General features: G+C 34.6%; 1 protein-coding gene across 2 annotated transcripts in view; it reads left to right on the top strand.

Moving 5' to 3' along the window:
- RALGAPA2 (Ral GTPase activating protein catalytic subunit alpha 2) overlaps window positions 1-24,604 on the top strand; it is a 477,726-nt gene that overhangs the window by 359,463 nt on the left and 93,659 nt on the right. For both annotated transcript variants that reach the window (XM_044663434.1, XM_044663433.1), the window contains exon 37: window positions 11,732-11,859. In XM_044663434.1, the coding sequence (XP_044519369.1) occupies window positions 11,732-11,859 (128 nt within the window). The remainder of the gene's footprint in view (window positions 1-11,731; window positions 11,860-24,604) is intronic.

The raw sequence follows: 24,604 nt of genomic DNA, 5'->3' as shown, positions 1-24,604 counted from the left end.
GTTAGGGTTTTTGAGGGGGTATTACTATACTATGTATGTTGAAGTCTTCTAATATGAGGTCAGGAGTTAGGAAGAATAAAAAGATTGTAAACTAGGCATTGAAGAAAGAAGGGAAGTGCCCTAGAAGTGGATGGACAACAGCTACCAGAATTTTGATTGGATGGTAAAGATGGACTGAGTGAACCTTAAAGGCAGAGAGGTTACTGCCTGATAAGACTGGGAGAGCCTGGAAGTGACAGTAGGGAGCAAAGAGCTTCCAACTCCCCCAGGTCAACCACTGAGTCAAGAGGAATGAGGGAAAGCTGAGTCCTTGGTGGAAAGGGAAGGGAAAGAGGCAGCGCTATTAGAAAAGAGCCAGTTTCAAAGAAAGACAGAAAATGGAATGAGTAGGAAAAGAAAAGATTTAAGTTGAAAGCAAATTTGTTATCTATGGAGCAGGATTTCCAGGGAGCTCAGTGGAAGAAGTGGGTAGCTTCGGGATAGAACATTGGAAAGAGTAAGGTTGAGAGGAAAAAAATAAAAGAAATCAGGTAGAAATGGGCAGAGAATGGGAGTTCAAATAATTATTGCTGGTAACTTAGAATCACTGAGATGGGGAAGGTATGGTTTAAGAGGAGTTTATCAAACATTAAAGGAAGATTTAAATAGATTTTCAAGGTTACCTTTTAGGAGCCTTGTCTTATGATCCATGCAGATTATGCAATGAAACTTATCAACCAACATAGTTTGGAATTTTTTTCTATATGCTATATATACTTAGAAAGATACAATTAGATGACTTGAATGATTCACCAAATTATCCTTCATAAGCTGGCATAATACATTCTACTATAACTGAAAAAAATGTCCTTGAAAATTAAGCAAATAAATCATATTATAACCAGATAATTATCATAGACAGATTTATTGCACTTTGGCCCAATGCTACAGACAAGGTATATCTGTTTGCAGAAAGCTTCCTGTGTAATGAGAACACCCTCGTATCTGTCTATCCTTAATTGAGCCTCCTCCAGAAGTTTTAGTGTCTTTAAAAACACTTCCAAAAGGTAATTCAGCACATTTTCTTCCTGTTAAACTAGTTATTCCTCAATATCCATTTTTTTGAGGATGTATTCAAGACACATACACATACACACAAATGCATGGCTATGCTCAATAGGTTGTCAATCTAACTGCATATACCAGTCTAGATAAAATAGGTATGTTCAGTCACTTTTTTTCCCATCTGGATAGCTGGTCAGTCTTTTGAATAATTATGAATTCTATCATTCCATGGCTTAACACAATCAGTATGTCATTCATAAATAAAATATCTGGAAGACATCATCATTATTGGGAAACCTCTAAATGGGGCTATGCACTTGATCTTCATGATGCCAGTGAACATTTTTCTACTGCCTTCCCTCATTTAATTATTTCCTATTGGATGAAGATTTCCTGTGGTTGAAGATCCAGCAAAGGAGCCTGGAAAGCAGTCAGACAGGAGGAAGAGGAATTAGGAGACAGCAGTGTCCCAAAAACCCTAGACAAAAGAGAGTATCAGAGAACAGGGTGATTGACAGTGTCAGAGGCTGCAAAGAGGTCAAGAAGGATGAGGATTGAAAAAAGGCCATTAGATTTGGCAATTAAGAGGGCATTGTTAAGTTTAGAGAGAGCATTTTAGGTGCATAATAAGGTCAGAAGCCAAAATGCAGAATGGTAAAATGAAAGCTAAAGAAAAGGAAGTGGTGGTACTGATTATAGATTGCCTTCTTATAGAGTTTATCCATGAAAGGAAAACTAAAGGAAAATAGCTAATTGTGATGGAAGGATCAAGTGAGAGTTTCTCATTGGAATTATAAGTTTAACTACTGGCAATTTGGATTTTGAATTTTTGTTTTCTGTAGGCAATCTATTAATTCTTTCATTTGGTGCTTCATTGCTGCTTCTATTATTTCTTGCATTATGGTTTTCAAGTTTTGTGACTTAGAATGTTCTCCTGGAAAGTCCATGATGCTTAAATTGTGTCTGTGCGTCCTCTCTTAGAGATTCATCTGTTTTCCTTGTGTTCATTTGTTCTTTTAATGGTATTGCTTGTCGCTTTTCATCTTCCAGATGTCTCTCTCTTCAATATATTACGTTCTCTATTTCCTGTTCTCCTTCTTTGGATAAACCTGCTGCTGTTGGTTCAGGTTTGGATATTCTGCTCATTATTTCATCTGTTCAGGCCATCAGTTCTAGCATTTGTTCTCTTCTAATCTTACTTCATCTAATTTTCCCTAGAACCATTCAGGAGCATCCTACTACAATCCACCCACCCTTATAAATCCACTGGGTTCTGTATTTTAATCAGATGTCTATTAAATTTCCTTTGACTTATAATATTTTTAAATAAGTTTATAGTCTCTTAAGTGTCTTAGAACTTGTGTTCCCTTTTTATTTTAATATCTTCCATTTTGATTTATTTCTTTGTGCTCTGTATTTTTTCCTTCCTCCTAAGATTTATTGTAATTTTAGTCTTTTTTTTGACTCCCTCTCCTTATATTTCCTAATTATGTATAAAATTTTTAATAATCATTTAAAAAACTTTTAAGTTCTAAATTATATGTTTTTCCAGGTTTTTCTGAAAATATCCTATTCATTATTTCTTACAGGACCTTAGTATTCTGTCACAATCATATACCATGACTTGTTGAACCATTTCCCAGTTAATTTGTAATCCTTTGACTACCAATTCTATGCCATTACAAAAAGAGCTATTTTAAATACTCTTTTACCAGTGGATCTCTTTTTGGACTCTTTGGGATACGGGCTTAGTAGTGTTATTGCCGGACCAAAAGTTATTTATAGTTCTATAGCTCTTTGAGCATTAAATTGTTCTCCTGGAAATAGTTGGTCTAATTCAAAATCCAACCAACAGTGCATGAGCATTAGAGAGTCACAGATCTTTCTTTCTGACCTCCTAAATTGTCTTAGGTGGAAGAATGTCTCATTCTGGGCTTTTATTGGCACTGCCACTCCAGAATTTAATTTGAGAGGTTATTTTAAAGTTGACTGAAGGGGAATGTTGGGAGAGCTCAGTTGAGTGCTTTCTCTACTTTACCATCTTGGATCTGACCCCCATTGTGACTCCTCTATTTTTTTTAATTAAAAAATTTTTAATTATATACTTAGTAACCACTTCCAACAACAAAAACTTTTAATTAAACAAATGCATACAAAAATTAGTTGCAAAACCACAAATTCCACATTGTTTATAATTTGTTTAAAATATATCAATTATATATGTATACTAATAAAAGCATCTTCTCCTTTTGAGTTCCCTTTGGATTTGTTTTACTTGGATACTTTTTTCTCTTGATTTTGTCCCCGTTATTTTTTTAATGTAATCATGATATGTATTATTCTCATTCTCATTTCTTCTCTTTTCTTCTCTTCATATATTTCTTTTATATTCTTTCTACTTCCAATATTTGTCATTTCTAATAATATAATATACTCCATTACATTCAAATATCACAGTCTATTCAGCCATTTCTCATTCATTGCATTTACATCTTTTCTTTAACAAAATTCATAGCTGCTCTAGCAATATAATATTAAGCCTAGTTCTCCATGTTCCTATCAACATTTAATTTAATCATTTTAGCCTGTTTCTCAGTTAACATATGTTATTAAAAAGACCATATTTTGCTAGATTGGACTTTAAGCAGTAGAGATAATTTGTTCCTGGGACCATACTCTTTCCCCCAAAAAAATTGTTCTAGTTAGTCATACCCAGTAGAATTTTTGTTCCAGTGCCACAACTCCTCAGGGATCCAGGATTACCTCCTTAGTGTGATTAATGTTAAAATAAGACTTTTATAGAATTATGTTTTCTAAGCCATTGTTTTCCCATCAGGAACTATTTTTGTATTACATGTATGCTCAGGCTTAGATCTGCTACTAACCTTATGCAGATATGTGTGGGCTCTCCGGATATCTGTCTTATTTAACTTATCTGAGGTTCTATTCATCTCCCTACCTTTCTTTATTTTTTGGTTAGATTTATCTAGTTCTGAGAGGAAAATTTAAGTCCCCCAGTATTATACATTTGTTCTCTATTTCCATCTGTATCTCATTTAGTTTTTCCTTTAAAAATCTTGGTTCTGTAACACTTGGTACATATAGATCTGTTATTGATAATGTTTCATTATCCATACTACCATCCCCCAACATAATATAGTTATCTTCTTCATCCCTTTAAATTATATCCATTTTAGCCCCAACTTTGTCAGAGATCACAACTACTACCCTTGCCTTCTCTGGATCAACTGAGCCATGGTATATTCTTCTCCAACCTCATCTTTATTCTATGTTTGTCTTTTATTTTCAGTGTCTTTCTTGTAAACAACACATTGTCAGGTTCTGGTTTTTGATCCATTTTATTCTCATGTGTGAATTCATCCCATTACATTCAATGTCATAGTTACTAGCTGTGCATTTCCATCTACTCTGTTCCTCCTCACTTTTGTCCCCATCTTCCTTTCTTTCTATCATATTCTTCCTCAGATGTCCAATTTCCTTTGACCAATAACTCTCCTATTTACACTCCTTCTCAAAAATCTTTCCTTATCCTTTCCCTTTGCCCTCCTAGATCTAAATTGATCCACCTTTCCAAAGTCCCTCCCTTCTCTCTTAACCCTTCCAATTGTGCTTATTGTTCTCTCTTTATCCCAGGTCTGATGAGAGTTTGATTCTACTACTCCCATCCTTCCACTCCATTGTCTCTTGCTCTGAAGTAGTTCCTCTACTCAATCCTCCTCCATATGAGAGAGCCATTCTATTCTGTCTCCTCCTGGTCTATTCCACTACCATTTCAGCTCATTCCATTCCATTTCCTTGTCCCTGAGTCTTCCATCCATACCCACCCCTTAAAAATACTCAGGCAATGATGGCATTCTTAGGGCCCAGAGATGGCATTTTCCCATGCCAGAATCAAACAATTTGACCTTTTGGGTTGCTTATGATTAGTTTTTCACTACCTTTATATGTTTCTGATAGATCAAATTTCCTGCTGATTTCTGGGTTTTTCTCCAAGTTAAAACTCCTTTAGTTCGTTAAATGTCTTATTTTTTTCCTATTATCATTATGCTCATCTTTGCCAGATATTATTCTTTGTTGTAAGTCCAGATTTTTTCCTCTGTGAAATGCTGTGTTCCGAGTCTTGCATTTTTTTAATGTTGTGGCTGCTAAGTGTTCTATTATTCTGACTATAGTTCCATAGTATTTAAATTGTTTTTTTCTTGTTGCCTGTAATATTTTGTTCCTTAACCTAGGACTACAGAACTTAGCAGTGATGTTTGTGCCTTTTCATTTTGGGGTTTCTTTGAGGTGGTGATTGGTAGATTCTTTTAATTTCTCTTTTACTCATTGTCTCTAGAATTTCTGGGCCATTTTCCTTTATGATTTCTTGAATCATAGTGTCCAAACTCTTTATTTCATAACTTTCTGGGAGTCTGACTATTCTTATATTGTCTCTCCTTGATCTATTTTCCAGGTCATTTTTTGTGATAAAATGTTTCATATTCTCTTCCATCATCTCATTCTTTTGATTTTGCTTTATTATTAATCTTAGGAAATTAATTTGTCCAATTCTAGTTCTTAATAATTTATTTTTTCTGTAGATCTCTCAATCTCTTTTTCCACTTTAATGATCTTTCATAATTCTTTTGATTTTTTTTTTGCATTCCTCTCATTTTTTTCCAATTTTTCCTCAACCTCTGTCATTTGGTTTTTGAGGTCTTTTCTAAGGTCTTCCAAAGGCTTTGGTGGGGCTTGTGGACATTTATTGTATTTCTTCATTATTTTTTAAGTAAATGAAAGACTGTGGGACTTAGGCAGGGAAATTAGAAACCTTTCTCTTTAATTACCCTTAACTGTTCAGCTCCACTCTTAATTCTTATCTGTTTTTGTTGATTTTATGGAGTTATTTTTGGTTGTTTGTAGGGGGTTTTAGGAGGGTGAGGAAGCTTCAGGCCCTACTCTACCATCTTCCCACAATCAACTCCTCTCATTTCAATGACAGTTTTATCATCCTCCCCCCAAGAATTAGACCCAAGGCAGTCTCATTCTCCTCCCACATTAGGACATATGCTTTTCTCTGGCCTTGATTCCAACTAGACTTTGGGAGGAAAGGACTTGCCCCATTTAGATTCCATTTCCCTTTCTGTTCAATCCAGTACAATCTAACCTGTTTGTTCCTTTCTTTTGCTCCCTCATTTCTTCAATGACTGCTCCTTTTTGCAGGCTTGGAGAAGAATGAAATGTGTGTCCAAAGAAGAGTTTCTACTGCCTTGGTGTTTTCTAATCTATAGAGTAGTCAGGCAGAAAGGAAGCACTGTCTCCCTTCATTTGCCTTCCCCTTCTTCCTATGTGACTGAGCAAAGCTGAAGTCCATTGCTCATTGTAGCAGAATGTTGGAGGAAGGTCAAGGGGCAATGAGTTTAGGCCAAGGCTGATAGAAGAAAGAAATCTCTTAGTTGGGTCCCCAACAATGAGTTAATAGGTTTGTTTATGCACTTTGTGTAGTGTGAAAACTGGTTAGGGAGAGCTGCTGAGTGAGCATGTTAAGGAATCATGTTTTCTACTCTAAATTGCACCTCTTGATTTCTTCTTTGAGAAAATAGCTGCAAGTTGTCTACCTCTATTACATAATTGAAGGAGAAAAAAATGTCCAGTCCTCCAACTTATTATGGTTACATGACATGGAATGCTTTGTTTGAAAATGTCATATTTGAAGAGAACCTTGAAGACCATTTTTGCTCTACCAAGTGATGTGTTGTTTTTAAAAAATCAAGAAATGATAATCATTGTTAAGAACTTAAGACTCTTTTCTTAGTTATTAAGTTCATGGTGGAATTATGCTTAAAATCCATTTCTAGCGCTCTTTCTTTTATATTAGTTTTTCTTTCCGTGTGTTAAAAGGACTATAACAAACACAGAGCCCTTACTTCAGTACCCAAACTCTTTGCTCCTTACTTCTTCAACCCTTCGCAAAGAAGGCTTCCCTCACTTGCCATATCAGGAGAAGACAACCCAAATGCACCTGTGTCAGTTCCCATTATATATATATATATATATATATATATATATATATATATATATATATATACACACACACACTTGTGTAGTTTATTTTTGCATTTATTTTTTAGGCAAGTTTGTTGGATCCAGTTGAAGTATGACTCAGTTTTGTTTTGTAGATTTTTTTCTTTCTAGTATATAATAAAGTCTTGGCTAAAAGACTTCCCCCAAAGCATAAATACTTTGACCTTTTGTGCCTTTCATATAAGTATCTACCATTCCTTTGAAATACAGGAAATAAAGTATTTTGCATTTGTACTTTTGAAAGTGTATGTGCTGAAAATTTATCACACCAATTCAGTCTCCAAGCTAAAATGATTGAGAGGAGGCCAGTCTCATAATAAAGCCAGACTTTGGTCAAGATCAAGACCAGAGAACCCTCAGCCTTAAAAGATAGCCTTTTTAATGCAAAGAAAAATTATGACATAGTGACAAGGTAATGCAGTCAAAATTAAAATAGAATGTCAGTTCCTTTCACATAGCGGGTCCTAACCAATAATGCAAGTGTGGAATAAACTGGAAAGTACAAAAATAATCACTATAGGTGGTAGCCCATGTCTGATATTATGGTTGACCTTTCCAAGGCCTCTGCAATAAGGGGTTGGGTTCTAATTGTTTTCTGCTGATAATTATTATGAAATACTAAGAGTCAGCAGTTGGATGACTAGTATTCGCATCCAAGAGTAGCTTTCTACCTCCCTTCTGACTGTCTTGAGCTTATACCCCAAAGCAGCCCTCCACCTCCTTACTGACTGCCTTGAGCTTATACCCTAAAGCAGGGTGTGGTGGGCTTGGTAGAAACTTTTGGTTTACAGGCTTAATGTCAAAGTGCTGTCAGCAAGATTAAATATCACCCTAAGTTATACTTTTCTTAGCTAATGTTTATAATTCTTATGAAGCAAACTATAGTATTTGACTGTTGACTCAAAACTAATGATTATGTTATTAAAATAACCAAAAAATGCTAATACCATTATAATCATAAAAGGGGGAAGGGGGAGTCACACTCACATGTACTAGATCTGACAGTTATCTTCTAAGCCAACTATTCTAATTTCATGTGTTGATGATTGTCTCTTTAGAACAATAAGCAGAGGTCACGTATACATTACTCTTTCCCAGAATATGTTGGCAATTTAGCAGTAGGTAGTATCACATTAAGGTGGCTCCATTTGTTTTTTTAAGAAATATGTCATAGCATTATGAAGGGAAATTTCAGGGTACCCTTTGTGTCCTAAGTTTTCTCCTCTGTTATTGCCCTAACTATTTCTTGTGTCTTTGGGCTATCAGAGCAATTGTGTGGCAATATAGACTTTAGTATCATCACTTTTCTGCAAAAACATGCTTTGCTTTCACCAAATCTGGTGAAGAAACTAAATCAAAAAGTGTGCTGGCATGGACCCAGTTCTGATGAGAGAAAGATGAAGCATAATTTGCTTTTTAAGTAGTGACATCACAAAAATACCTCATTTTAGAAACTGATTTACAATAGTTCCTTCCTTAGTTCAAGAGGATATAATATTCTAAAATAGCATATTTGTTGTTTTGCATGCTTCTTTTATCTCTATACTCAATAAATAATATGTACTTCATTAAAAACTGGTAGCAGAATTTGAATATGGTTGTCTAAATTTAACATATGGAAGGATTATAGAAGTCCCTAGCACTGTATATGTTACCTATCCTAATTATAAAACCGAACTCATTATTAGTGTTGATTGTGTTTAGTACTTAGTCTAAAAACCAGCCGTGTGGAACAAACTTCTCACAAGATTTTGTCCTAGTTATTTTTAAGGCATGCTGTAAGAGGCATCTCGGTTATTTTTTACATACTATGCATTTAATAATTTTTTAATTTGCCTCTAGATTACGAAGATAATTTTGTTTAGGGATGTAGAATGAGATTCTGTTGTTTTGATGGATAGTTTTAGTGAAAAGAAGTATTGATTTAGCTTGCCCTTTAGTTGATATTAACTTAATGGTGTCTAATAAGATACTGAAACTGGCATATCTGAATTAGGTTCCAATTGCTCAGGAAGGTCTAGTTTATTTTAATTAATTATTTCATTATGATAATCATATATAATTCATTATATATTTCATTAAATTAAATAATTATTTCATTATAATAAACTTTATTTTAATTACTCACAAATAAAATCATATCTGTATTTTCCATATAAATTAAAATATACCCAGCTTTACTTATTAGAGATAAAAATGAAGCATTACCTAATTTCATCTGTACCACACTAAAGTCTATAGAGGTAGCTGTTTCCATGCATAAGAGAATTAACTACTTGGTGCCAGTGGATGTGGGTACTAGTTAACTACCTTTGGATATTATTAGCAAATTCACCTTAACACCATGCTCCTAATCTTTATAGAGTTATTTTATCCTAAACAACAATGTTCCCTCTGTTGTTTTTTTTTAATCATGAATTGACAACTTTGTTATGTGAGCTATAGATTAAGATAACAGCATGCTTGTTTAGATTTTGTAATGAAATGGTTGAAATTATATACACCTATAACAAAGTAATGTGGCTTCTCTAATGATATGCATAATCTTTACTAGCTTCCTGCTAATTATGTATAAATGGTCAGTCATTAACATAAAACTACCGTAATTAGTTTTACTTTTTGCATAATCAAACCTTTAGTTTTTCCCCTCATGTTGTAAGTTTTCAGATATCAATCATGATGTTACCGTTGACAATTTTCCATTGTACTATGAACCATTTAATCATACTCTCTGAGTGATGAGGCTTTGGACTCTCCACATTAGAGCTGACCACTACTTGTAGGGAAAATAAGAAGAAAGCTGAGTCTTCTTTTCACTACTTATCTATGTAGATTTTAAAAAAGTAGGGGCTATTATTCATTCTTACAAAACCAGTGCTAGAGAAAGAATGATTTTTTAAAAAATTAAGTGCCCACTGTGTCCAAACTTCTTCTAATATTCATGAAAGATAAATTCCTGTCCCTCAAAATTTATAATCTAGTTTATTAAAAAGTATTCACTCCACTTCCCAGCTGTGTGACCCTGGGCAAGTCACTTGACCCCCATTGCCCACCCTTACCAATCTTCCACCTATGAGACAATACACCGAAGTACAAGGGTTTTAAAAAAAAAAAGTATTCACTTAATTTTTATAGTAGTACAAAATAAAAAACGCTAAGTATGTGCCATAAAAGTACAGAAAGTATGAAAAAAAAACCACATCTGGATGGAGTTGTCAGAGTTTTCTTCATATAACCTGGATCTTGAAGGATGGATAGTATTTGAGTAGCAAAGAAACAATAAATGAGCTTTAAACAGGGGCCTGAGTGTGAGCCAAATGTACTAGTAAGAGAAAACCCAGGGAACTTTGACTGAACTAGTTACCTTCTACTCCAGACAAACTGTTCCATTCAGTTCCTTGTATTTTATTTTATATATGTATTTGTTTGCATTGGTAAGGTTTGAATGGTATGTGAAGCTAGAATCTATGGAACTTTGGGGGTTATGGAATTGATAGCGCATTTTGTAAGCTGTAGGAAGTTGTAGTAACATGAGGAAAAGAAAGTGACATGAAAAAAAGCAATATTTTACACAAGCTTTCAAGTTGTAGACAAGAGAAATTGGAAATGAGAGAAAGTCAAGGCCGGGAAACTACTTAGGAAGCATAATCTGATAAGGGACTGAGCTTGGGGGATGTCAACAAGAATAGAAATAATAGATACATAATATGTGAAAGAAGGATAAATTGTAAATTATAAATGATTGAATATGGGGAATAATAGGGATAGGGAAGAACTGAAGATGATCCTGATGTTTGGAACTTGGATTACCAGGCATAAATCCATTCCAACAAATGAGAGTGTAATAACAAAGGCCAAAAAAGAACCTCCTCCCGTCCCCTTTTAAGTGAAAGGAAACACTGAAGGAAATCATAGAAGGGAAAATCAAAGGTACAGAAGGAGAACTTGGATCTAATGTCATCAAAAAGGGGAAAGAGGGAAAGGAAGAAGCATTTATATAGCACCTCCAATATGTGTCAAGCACTGGGCTAAACACTTTACAAATGTTATCTCTCAAAAACAAGGAAGAAAAGAATTCCAAGAAAAGAATTAGTGGTTATTTTATCATATATTTACTGGAGAAGTCAAGAAGGATAGAAACTAGGTGTAATATATTAGAATTAGTGATTTAGGGGTCACTGCTTTATCCCTCAGATTTTTGTGTATTAATAAAATCCCATGGTGGTAAATACTTCAGATTTAAAAATTATTCTCAGATCAGAAAACGTTCATTCAAATGTCTGTTATTTGTGTGTGTATTTAGAATGCTATCTAGTAAATTAGACATAGTTTGTAAATAGCAGTGTTCAGAGTAACCTAGGAATTTGTTAATTTGTTGCTAAAACACCTTTACTGCCATTCAGAAGTGGATAATAGCAGAGAACAATCCTATTTTGAAATAGAAGAAAACTATGTCCTATTAAATTCAAGATAACAATCTATAAATGTGAATAGTAAATTAATTATTACATTTCCTACTTTATGCTAATTAATTGCATTCTTATCTAGTGTTGGTTGGTGCTGTTTTTAATAACTTAAATGACTTCTCCTTTTCCTGCCACAGATTCCATTTTTTGGACCTTTGTTTGATGGAGCAATAGTGACTGCACAGTTGCTGCCAAGCCTTATATGTGCCACATGTATCAATGCCAGCAGGGCTGTGAAGTCTCTTATACCCCTCTACCAGAGCTTGTATCCTTTGACTTTGTAGCTATGATTTCATTGCATTGAAGAATTCAATGTTATGGAAACTCTATTGTTAAGAGAGGTAAGTGATGAAAACAGTATTAGAAGAGAAACTTTTACCAGCAATTATACTGAATATTGGAGAAGGTTGTTTTTGGGTTTTTCGAAGAGATATTTTATATGAACTTCAAACTAGTATTATGGGTTTAAAATAAAATCACCAAGCCATAGCCTCATTACAAATGTTAGTAAATGCTGACTTATGTAATGATTTCATAGTTCTTTGAATTTAAAATTATCTTCACCACTGTTTTCCTCCATACTTTTGCTTCTTAGTCTCCCTGTTCACTTCAGCATTCAGCTCAAATTGGACTTCTGAAGGAAACCTTCCCTAGTGCATACAGTCCTTTGTCTTCCCTGCCACTCAGTAGCTAGAGTCTTTTCTTCTTAAATTAACTTCCATCTACTCTGTATAGATCTTAAATATATATATATATATTTTTTTTTAACATGTCATTGCTGATTAGAATGTGAGCTCCTTCAGAGCAGACACCTTTTTCTTTATTTTTTTTTATTAACTTGGTGTCTGAAAATTTGGTTTGCACTGAATAAATGCTTGTTGACTGACTGAAAAACAAGTAATTAAACACACTGTAATTTGCAAAAAAGAAATGCTAATATATGCTTATGGTCTTCTTCCATCCATAAATTCATTCAACAAATATTTATTCAGAACTCCATTATTGTGGAAGACATTGTGCTAGATACTGACTGAGGTACAAAGATGAAAAGGATAATTGCTGCCCTCAGCAAGCTTAAAGAAGTGCACAGTAACTAAAATATGAGTTAGACTGATATAATACCCCAAGAGGTATTAGTAAATGCTTTGAGGATGCAAAAGAAATAATGAAATAACATCCATGGGGAGTCAGGGAAGCCTTCTTGAAGAAAGGTGCATTGGGGATGGGCCACTAAGGTAATATTTCAATTATAGTTCCTTACTTACTGTATTTTTTTCTCTAATTTCTGATCTTGTTCCAGAACAATAGCAAGTAATAGTTTTTATTTTTCTCAGACATTAAATTAACCCAACCATAATTCTTATATAGCCTTCTGAATTTTTTCAGATTACAATACAGAGAGATTCAGTGAACTGAACAAAGTTCTCAAAAAAGTCCTCCAACCACTTAATGATATTTAGTTTCTCTTGATTTTCAGTTGTTTACATTAATAAATGATGAATAAACATAAATTTATAATGTATCACATGTAAATATGTTTGTTCATGCAAATATCTAAAGAAAACTAGGTAGTTATTACTTATGGTATTTCTCATAAATTAAATTTTAAATAAAAGAATGAAAGATTCCATGATGGAGAGTCTTCCATTTAAATTGACTAACGGATAGTTTGCCTTAGATAAAGAAATATGCCACGTGGCAACTTGCAATTATCATAGAAATTAGAAGTAGAAAAGAACTATTAGCTCCCATCTGGTCCATCCCCTGGGGGCCAGTGTAGCATTATTCTCTACAGGATACTCTCTGGTGTTTTATCCTGGCAGTGAATATCTCAACAAATCTCTAGCCATTTCCAAAGGGCTATGAATTTAATCTTATGGTCTCTGTAAATTCTGCCTTCAGAGCAAAGTATTCTTTCCACAGGCTGTTACCAAAGTGCTTCTTGGCAGAAAAGGAAAAAGAAAAATAATGAGTTGGTTAGATTACATATCAAATAGAAAAATCAAGGGGCTATTCAGTTAGGCCTGCTGGATTGTTCAATAGCAATAAAAACTATGTGTAAAGAAATGTTTTCTTTAGATACATGATTTTTTTCTCTTAATAATCCCCTTCTCCAAATTAATTTGTCATAAAAAATAATATTGTTTCTTTGCCTCCCAAAATGCTATTTCAGTAGTATTTTTTCATAGAAGAGGGAATCTAATGATATCTGCATAAATAAAACTTAGACTTGCATTTAGCGAAATTCATATATGTTAAAAATTTATCAAAAAAATAATTCTGGAGTCAGAGGACCAAAGTTCAAATTTATTTACTGATAGTTACTATCTTTGTGCCTTTGATGGTCATTTAATCGCTCTTATTCTCAATTTTTCCATTTATGAAATGTGAATAATAATTATCCTTGCTTTATAAGGTGAAAGAATGGAAAAAGCATATATATATATGTACATATACATATATATATATATAGTTGAAAAAAGTACATGGGAATACTTTTGTTCTTCAGAAATGATATGCTATGAGTCAGTGTTTTTAACCAGTTTGGAGTAAATTGCACAAACTTTCCCATGATTGATTTCCCCCTAAAATTTCATCTGATTAAACCATACTAACCCAAAAGATGTATAGGCAAAAGCCTGAACTCATTTTTTTATTATTATGTCTAGAATATATTGCTTCCATGATCCAAGTATCACAGCATAACTTTGGAAAGAATGAAATAATTCCACAAATTCTAATAATGGATCTGATCATATAAAGATCTAAAGTACTTTCAGAGTAAATTTTTCTAAAGGTGGAATATCACTTCCAAATACATCTGAAAAATATTTAGAGGGCTTACAGAGCTGATTTACAGAGAAGATTTATTAGATGATATCTTAGTATACTGTAGTTAATTTCCCACCTAAGAACAGATTATTTACCCCTAGATAGAACCAAACTCTCCATATGGTCTTAAGCTTAATTCAGAAAAACAGTAATATCCATAGACCCACATAAAGCCAAATGCACTTGTTTTAAAAGACAAAGGTCAGATAAAGAATTACTTTTTCTTGGCTCTAGGTACTGAGTGATGACAAAGAAATGGAAATTAAATATGAGTAACCAGGATTCTAATTTTATGTGGCCAGTATTATGTTCCCACTTTGTTTCCAGTTTATTTTCTTAAATTACATTGTATTGAGTAGAACAGTTGTCAGGACAGAACTGACTCATTCAACTCAAATGTCATTTATTTTTATGAACAACGAGTATTATTTACTAAGAGTAATTTCCATTTTGGACTTTCTACAAATTATAATCAGAAAACAATTTTTTTCCTAAACACGGTCTACTTCTTATTTATATTGTTCGATAGTGGTAATTAGAATGTCTATCTCATCTTCAGGCCATTACTTGAAAACTGGCTCCCAAACTATCTAACAACCTCAAATCAAGTGTCTTTGAGGTCCAGTTTTATCACTGCTACTATTTCAAATATGCCTCTGGGAATGTAGGACAATCTTATGCCAGTTATAATTCAACTTTAAATCCTGTGTTCATTAAAACGAAACGTTAGTTGAAAGATCTTATACATAGGATATGATTATATTCCAAAATGCAATTATGTTTTCTATCTTTTGAGTGGGAAAATGTTATTTGTGATGTGCAAATATAGTGAGCAGTGTGTGGCAATGAAAGAAGCAGTGCCCTGTATCTAGTTACTGACCTAAAAGTGGCAATAACAGTAACCAGACTGTGAAGTCACGCTGCCTGTCAGGTATAGGGAAAGAAAGAGAAACACAGTAGGAATGTGTTGGATAAGTGTTTTTAGTAATGTTTTAGTGTACCCTTTTTGTCCTCACGAGATGGTTCTATAACTTCCTCAGCAGGCTGAATGAATCCATCAGGTTTGGCCTTCATTCTGTAGCCACTGCCTCCTCTGAGTGATGAGGACCAGTTCCCCTACCATCTGCTCTTCCTTTCCCTTGTGAGTAATCAGGGGGCTTCTTTCTGTGTCTAGTGTGTGGTAAATGGGAAGCTTGCCACATGCTATAGTTTAGTTCACAACTAGAGATTTTTGAAATTGAACCCTGCTAAGGAGATAGGAATTTCCAAACCTACTTATCCAATGTTTGACACTTTCATTTATTTGCTCAAATATTATAATTTTATTCAGAATAAAACTTTTTTAGATTAAAAATAATGACTACTGTTCTTATCAGGAAAAGTCAAAGTATTATCTTTTAAACATAGTCCAAACAATTGTGAATTTGAAAAGTAAAGTGAAATTTCTACTTTAGCAGCATAAGAGACTTGGCAGTACTTACTCCTATCTTTTAACTAAGCCTTAATGATAGAAATTTTCTTAAAACAGTAACTTGTTTTCTTGTTGTATGTATTTTGGGGTATGTGTCCTCCACAAAACTTGGATTTCTCTCATCTCTCTTTGTGATCCTTTGGAACAAACCAAATTTGATTATTCAGTAAACCTCTATGTCCCTATTTAGAAATACTAATCATAATTAGAGGAATGGTAATAATAAACCCTTTCCAAGCACAATGAAAGAATTATTTAGAAATAATGAGTTTTATTATGGTCTAGAAGCCCAAAGGGAGTAAGGAGGTTGACTAGAGCCTCACTCCTTGTGGGTTGGTAGAAGATGAAAAATGAAATGAAGTATGGCTGGAACCTGGGTATAGTTTTAGTAAGTGACTGAGACAACCACCCATCAAAAAGTAGAGAGCTTAGGCATGGCTCCTTCATTTACTATCCTCTTAACCGGGGCAGATCACCATCCAGTGCAAAAATGCAAGTGTCCTTGGGTGTATGTTGATGTGGTGTCTTTTTCACCACACTTGTAACAAGTGATCTGTTCCAGTGGCAAGAGGATTCCCTATTCCTTAAGTTTTTTAATATATCACTCCACTGACCTGTAGTGTTCCTTGCTGATTGGGAGAAGTCTGGATCAGGGATCCAGTGTATCATCCACTGTAGCCTCTTAGTTAATATTTTATTTATACTCTTTGTATCAATGTTAGTTAGGATTATTAGTCAGTTGTTTTCTTTTTTCTGCCTTGTCTCTCCCTGTTTTAGGTTTTTATATCATAGAAATATATTAGAAGAGTAATTTCTTTTCATATTATTGCAAATAGTTTGTGTAATATTGGAATTAATACTTTTTAAAATGATACTGTTAATTTGTAAATCTATCCAGTCTTGAAGTTCATTTGTTTGTTTCCTTGTGGATGTTCATTTGTGGCTTGTTCATTCTTTATTGTTCTTTATAATATACTCTAATTCTTTTTTAATCTGGATATTTTAAAAACGCTAATAAATTTCCTCTATGTTATCAGTTTTGTTATCATATAATTGTACAAAATAATTTCTGGTAATTTTCTTTATTTTTCTCTTCATTATTATTTCCATTTCTCTGGACCTCTCCCTGATCTCCCATCTCCATCCCTCCCCTTCCCTGAATTTCCTTTGGGTTCTGGTTGGAAGAGAAGGCTTGGTGATTGAACATTGTGGGTTTTAGTTTCTTTAGATAATTAGAGTATCCTCAAATAAGTTACCCCTAGCTTTGATAAAGACTTTACTTAAAAGGCAGTCAAATATTCCTGACTGGGAGAGCCAGACTCTCTCAGTCTAAACCTCTCCACGACCCATCCCCCACCCTCACCCCTCTCCCTAGCAGCAGTTAGAAAACCCTGAACCCCTCTCCCCTTCTGACTGACCCTGGTATTAATAAACCCCCTTGTTACCTATTCAAACCCTCTGGTGAGTCATTGTGTCGAAAATTAAGACAAGGGTTCAAGGGGAAGGAATCAATTTTCTTCTATTTCCTTGAGGGGAGCTAGGGGCATCCATCTTGGCAGGAAGTACCTCCCTGAGACTTCCTCCAGCCATTAGTTTGACTGGCAGGGAGGGGCCTTCTTGACTCCTCCCTCAAGAGACTTTAGAAACTAACAAGAGAAACCCTCCAGCCAAACCTAAACATTTCTTACTGGCCTTAATTTCCTCCCTGTATCCTCTGTCTCAATCCTCTGGGAATAAACCTGTTTGAGCTGCCCTCTCCTACATACCCCATTTCCATTATCTCCCACATACCTTCCCTTACCTTCATTCCTCCTCCAGTCACCTTATAATCACCTGTATCCCCTTTATCCTTCCTCACACCCAAATTGCTTTGGAGACCCAATCAGATTATTTACCTCTTGATAACACTTCCCTCTTAAAATCAATATTGTGTATTGGTCCCAAGGCAGAAAAGCAGTAAGGGTGAGGCATTGGGGGCTTAAGTGACTTGCCCAGGGCCACACAGCTAGTAAGTGTCTGAGGCCAAATTTGAACCCAGGAACTCCTATCTCTAGATTGATACCTCTTCTTTTAAAAAATCAAATTAGTGGTGGGGTTTGGCTATCAGTTTTATTAATGACTAATTTCCTGAATTTCTATTTTTTTTGCTTCGATAGATGGGGTCAATTTATTGTTATGGTCTTTTTTTGGGGTCTTGTTCATTTCATGCCCGATTCATTGATTCTTTCTTGATAAAAATGTTTAGAGATGTAATTTCTTTGAAAAAAATTTTCTATTTTTTCTATTTTTTTTCATTCCACCAGTTCTTTGGAATTATATTATTTCATCTCCAATTATTTTTAATACTTTCTTCAGGAACTCTTTGTTGAATATCATTTTTATGGCTTTATGATCAATAAACAATATATTTAGTATTTCTGTTCTTCTACTTTTTTTGGTGAACTCTTTATACTCCATTATCTGGTCATTTGTAGTTGAGAACTGTCAAATTAGTCCTTGATTTGTTTTTGGTTTATGTTTTGGTTAGTTTTTTCTGATTTTGAAAGAAAAACATGAAGTTCCTCCATTTAACCTTAGTTTTGTTCTCTATTTCTCCAAACTGAATCAATTTTTCCTTTAAGTATTTAAATCCTTTCACATGCATATATAATTATATTGATTTATTATCTATAATGCCTTTAAGTATACTGTAATTTCTCTGCCCATCTCTTTTTTCTTAACCTTTATTTACTTTGCCTAATTCTGAAATCATTATAGTTACCTTTTTTTTAGTTCACTTGAAGCATAAAAGATTTTCTCTAGCTCTTTATTTTCATTGTTTTCAGTCTTTATGTTTCAAATATGTTTCTTGTAAACAAAAGGTTCTCTTTTCTAATCCATTCTGCTATCCTCTTCCATTTAATGGATAGGTTCACAGTTTATGCCGTTCATTTTGACTTTGTATTCTATTTTCAGCCTTCAAAGGGCTTCTTTTCACAACGTATTCATAATACTTTGCTTTTTTTAATTATTGAAATTAAATTTTAAAAACTTTCAAACTTGAAAATTATAGCCAATAATTGATGTTACTTTTGTCATTTCGGAAGCATAATTATTTCATCAAAATAGGAGTTTATATTGAATATGTATGGGTCAAAATAATGTTTAAATTTTATTAAAAATTTTAATCATAAAGTGATACTCTATAATTTATATATTTTTCCATAAAATCCCAGAAAATATAAACTGTACTGTGAGCATAAACTAGTTAGGGAAAAAATGGCAACATTGATTGATAGAGCAATCAGTGTTTCCCTGAAAAACCTCCAGTTGGTGGTAAAGGACAATTATGTAGTTTTACTCTCTCATAATAAATATCAATCTTATTTTCTTACTGGGGGCATATCTCCTATTTAGTGTAGTGTTATTGAAGTAACAAGGCAGCAGAGTCAGGTGAAAAAAGCAGACAGTCAGGCTCTGTCTTCTGATTTCTCTCCTCCACTGACCAATTAGATGACCATGACTAAGTCCTATAACTTCTCAGTAACTAAGATTTTCTTCTAAATGAGAATAATAGTAGTGCATTTTCCCATTTCTGAAGAATTTTGTCAAATAACTCACTTTCCATTTCAACTGATTTTTGCTTTCTCGGAGCTATAGTCCATTTATTGATATTTTGTAATTTGGGATATCTGCTATGACTGAAAGATTGAAAAGGCTCTCCAAAAATAAATACTTAAGAGCTTCAGTGAAAGCCAAAATGGCAAAATGTTCTCTATTCAGATCTTATCATCTCCTATGAATCCAATTATTTCTATGCTGATTATTATCAAGGCTACTTATCCAGCCCTAACCTCTTTCTCCAAACCTCCAGACTCAAAACTCTAGTTGCCTAATGGATGTCTCAGACTGGATGTCCCATAGATATTGTAAACTCAGCCTATCCATAACTGAACTCATTTTCTTCCTCTAAAACCCTCCCCCTCTTCTCAATCTTCCTGTTACTATTAAGGATGTCATCATCCTCCAAATTACCCAGGCTCATAACCTAGAAGTCATTTCTCCACTGTTCCTCTCTTTTCATTCTTCATAGCCAAACTGTTGCCAAATCCTAATGATTTTAATGTCACAGTATCTCCTGAATATGCCCTCTTCTCTCCCTTGATACTGCCACCACTCTGTTGCAGGCCTTTATCACCTCAAGCTGGTACTATTGCAGTAGCCTGCTGATGGGTCGGCCCACTTAAAGTCTCTTTCTACCCGTATCCATCTTCCACTCAGCCTCTAGCCTCTCAGACTCCAATGGCTCTCCTTCACTTCTAGGATCAGCTGTAAAAATCTCTCTGGCATTCAAAGCCTTTCATGACCCGGCTCCCAACTACCTTTCCAGTCTTCTTACTCCATAAGTTCTTATTTACTTAGCCCTACTCACTCCATAATCCAGTGCCATTGGGCTCCTTGCAGTTCCCTATACATCTTCAAATTCTGTCTTTTTCACCCGCTGCCTCCCATGCTTAGAATTCTCTTCCTGAGCATCTCTACCTCCTGGCTTCCCTAGCTCCCTTCAAGTCCCAGGTAAAATCTTCTACAAAAAGCCTTTTTTTATTCCCTTAATACTAGTGCCTTAATACAATGAGCCAGGACAATTCTAAGGGACTTGCAACAAAGAATGCTATCTACCACCAAAGAACAACTGTTGGAATCAGAATGTAGATGGAAGCATATGATTTTTCAATTGTCTAGTTGGGTTTATGTTTTGGGGTTTGGGTTTTATAAGACTACTCACAAGAAATGAACAATATGGAAATATGTTTTGTGTGGTATAAGGCCATACTGAATCACCTGCCAGCACTGGGGGAAAGGAAGGAAGGAAGGGAGGGAGGAAGATAAATTTGATCATATAACTTGGGAAAACTTGTGTGGAAATTTGTTATTGTGTGTAATTGGTAAAAAATAAATAACAATATAAAAAGATTAAAAAATTTTTTAAATACTAGAGCCTTCCCTTTGTTGATTATCTTAAATTTCTTGTTGTACATAGTTGTTTGCATGTCTCACCAGGGAGGGTGCAAGAGTGCACTCCTTGAGAGCAGGGACCCTTTCTACCTGCCTTTGTACCCTCAGCATCTAACTTATTCCCTCGTGCATAAAATCCTTGATGATTTATCTTGACGTGAACAGTTTCCTCTGATTCTCAGAGAACGCGTGGACCAAATCATATTTATAATAGTTAAAAATAAAAGATGAAATTGAGGGTGGGGAGAGAGAAAAGAGGGAGAGAAAAAGGAATGGAGAGAGCAAGGGAGGAAGAGACTAAGGAAATGAATGAAACATGTAAGTACTGACTATGTGCCAGGCACTAAATACCAGGGATACAAATACAAACAAAAAGAGACAGTTTCTGCCCTCAAGGAGCTTATAGTCTAGTAAAGTTATAGGGGTGGAAGTGGAGAGGAAGTGTACATAGTACATAGGGCTGTGATTTTGAATTCCAGAAGTCAAGAAGAGGGCCAAGAAGAGAATGAAGACTGACTTGGGCCCCTTTAGGAGAACCTCCACACTGAAAGGAGGTGGGCCTTACAGAGGGCATTGTGAACTGAGAAGGCATCGAGAGAGGTTAGTTATTCTAGTATAGGGAGACCCCATACAGTGAGGGAAATTCTAGGATAAGGCAGGGGCAAGGGCATGGTTTTGAAGTCCAGAAAACAGGAATAGGATAGAAAAAGAAGAAAAAAGACCCAGGAATAAGTCTTCATATAAAAAAAATTACTTTTAAGCTCAGAGGATGTAAATATTGAAGTATTACATTATGGTCAGAAATATTTTATATTAAATTTGTTTTACATGATAACATACAGAAGAAAGCCTCTAGTGCCTAGAATGGATTCTGTACAGAGTCAGCAGTTGCAAAGCATGGGGAATGGGTAGGTTGCAAGGACACAATTGGAAGGAGAAGCCATAAAGATAAGATATCTTGGATCTATTTGAATTATTAAGGAGAAATGGTTTCATCATATTCAAAAAGGATGATATAGGGGCTCTGAATTAAGGAGAGCAGAAGTGCTATAATATAGGAAGCATAAGGTGGGCTTTAAGCTTAAGTCTTAAAGAAAGGCATGAAATGTAATAAGCAGAAGTAAGGATACATAACAGAAAGGCATTCCAGACTTGGTGGGCAGCTGGCACAAAGGCAAGGAGATGAGAAATGGAGTGTTGTCTTCCAAGAACTTCAATTAGACTGGTATAGCTATATTATATTTGTGGAAGGTAGCACAATCAACATAAGATGAGAAAACTAGGAAGTGATTATGTTATTAAGAGCCTTAGGCACCAAGTGGAATCATTTATATAGGATGGCCCATAAGTCTTAGTGCTTTAATGATTTAAAATAATAAATATATAATTTTTAAAATAATGAGCTTTAATTACTCTAATAGTTTGAAACTGCAGTAAAACTTTTGGGACACTGTTTGATTCTGGTAGTTAGAGGGAACCAGTGGAGCTCACTGAGCAAAAGAGGAAAATGTGATATATTTAGACCTATGCTTTAGAAAAGAAATTACCTTGGCAGCAGAGTAGATAATGAATTAGAATAGCTAGAGACTTAGGAAGCTATTGCAGCAATTACTGCAGTGTTACAATAAAGTGGTGGTAAGGAACTAGGTTTCTGAACTAGGATTATGGCTATGTAAGTGAAGAGAAGGGGATGCATGTGAGAAATGTCATGAAGGAAGAAACTATCAGAATTGGGGTGAAAGTGAGGCTTTGAAGATGTTTCTTCTTGCTTTGGATCAGGGATAAAACCAACTGCCAGTTCTGCCTCTTTAAGGAGAGCCACTCAACTACAACTTCTTTTTGTTCTCTTATTTCATTTAAAGTAAAAATGTTAAGATTAACACAATTCTACTAGATAGTTAGGGGATGGCGTGTAGAAAGTGGGACTTGGAGTCAGGAAGACCTGAGCTCAGTAATTCCATTGCTTGGAGAAGGAATATGTCAATCAGGCAGGTGGCCCCATAGACAACCTCACTTTTTCTTTGACTCCCTAAGCCAAAATTCCTTTTCCTGTGTATATGCTTATAAAGAAATCTTGAAAAATAGACTTATAACTTTATATTTGGTCAGAGAACTCATAGAGTGTCTTTGAGAGTTACAGAAGAGATGATGGGGGTTCTGACATTATGCTCACTGAAATAGTGGTTTGGCTGTGACATTTGATTTTTTTTTTAATCTTTGCCTTCCATCTTAGAATCAGTACTTTGTGTTGGTTCCAAAGTAGAAGAGCTGTAAAAACTTAGCAATGGAAGTTGTGACTTGCCCAGGTCTTGAAAATTATAATAAAGATTTATCAGCTTGGTTTTCTTTTTATGCTCTGAGTATTATTTAAAATGATCATGAATTCAGTCTGATTTTGGCTCAGCATATTTGTAGACAAAAATAGGATTAAAAAGTGAAAGAAATTTGGTAAGAATAAGCACTTTATTAGGTAAGTAAAAGCCCCTTGTAGTGGAGACTAATGATACGATTGAGGAAAACATTTCAAAACTCTTGAAGTTGGAATATATTACTAAATAACAGTGCCTTACTCATATGATATTTTACTTTTAATTGTATGCAAATTTTATACAAGTAAATAAAATGCATGCAATGCCTAAGGGAAGCTATCTGCATCTTTGAGACAGTGAGCTGTTAAGGCCTTGGCAGCCTCATGCAAATAGTGACAGCTGAAGTCACTTGTTGGAAAGTCTGTAAACTCTGGTTACAGCTGCACTTGTCAGTAGCTTTAAGGGAAGTGTAATCAGCCACAGAGATTAATTTGCATCTCAATTAGAAAAGAGTCAGGAGGAAGAGCTAGGGTCTGTTGCTAGAAGGTTGTGGAAGAAATCTCATCAGACACAAAAGCCTCCCAACTCTCTGTACTCCAGCTGAGTGGAGGACAATATCTGAGGTTTAGTTACCATGGGGACTAGAAGCCTGCTGAGCCACAGAAGAATCTAGGGTTTGCACTGTAATCATTTGGTCATGATGACACAAATTCCACTGTTGTTCCCAAATACATTTTGCTATTAGAAAGCTGTTAGAAAAGTGGAAATGGTCACTATGCCAAAAAGCATGCAAGAGTGTTTTTCTTGACCTTACATGCTTTTCATGGTGCCTCTGTGATTTTTTACTTTTAGCACTTATTAGTTCAAAATTATTCAGAGTATAAAAGGTCATTCAGTAAAGAAAAATATTTCAACTTTAGAATTCATATAGTTACTTTGTGTATGACAGTTTCAGAGAGAGCCATTATTTCTGATTCCATTACACTGTTCAGCAGTGAATAAAGAAGAGTAAGGCAAGAAACAGAAATATAGAATCATTTTCATATTATAGTTCATTTAAAACTCTGGATTACATGGTCCTCTTAAAGGCCCATTAATTCGGATATTCTTAGTCTTACGTTTTAAAAAAAAGGTCCTAAAATGAATTATTTCCTTTAGGATTTCATAGTCTGTAATGTTTCTTGAGCATTGGCAATGACTCTTCTTTTGTTTTCAGAATAATACTTTGAAAGAAACCACATAATTCTGGACCCTAGACTTCAACTAATCATAATCCAGGATTCTCTAAGAACTTTATGATATGACAAGTTTCTACTTTCAAAAGATAGGCTGAGGAAGATTCACAGGAAAACTGACATGGCTGATGTATGCGTAATAAACATAAATGGTCTTAATATTGTCAA

The sequence above is a fragment of the Gracilinanus agilis genome, chromosome 2, assembly GCF_016433145.1.
Source record: "Gracilinanus agilis isolate LMUSP501 chromosome 2, AgileGrace, whole genome shotgun sequence".
Lineage (NCBI taxonomy): Eukaryota > Metazoa > Chordata > Mammalia > Didelphimorphia > Didelphidae > Gracilinanus > Gracilinanus agilis.
Note: the sequence above shows the minus strand (reverse complement) of the source record. Positions and strands in the feature narration are given on the sequence as shown.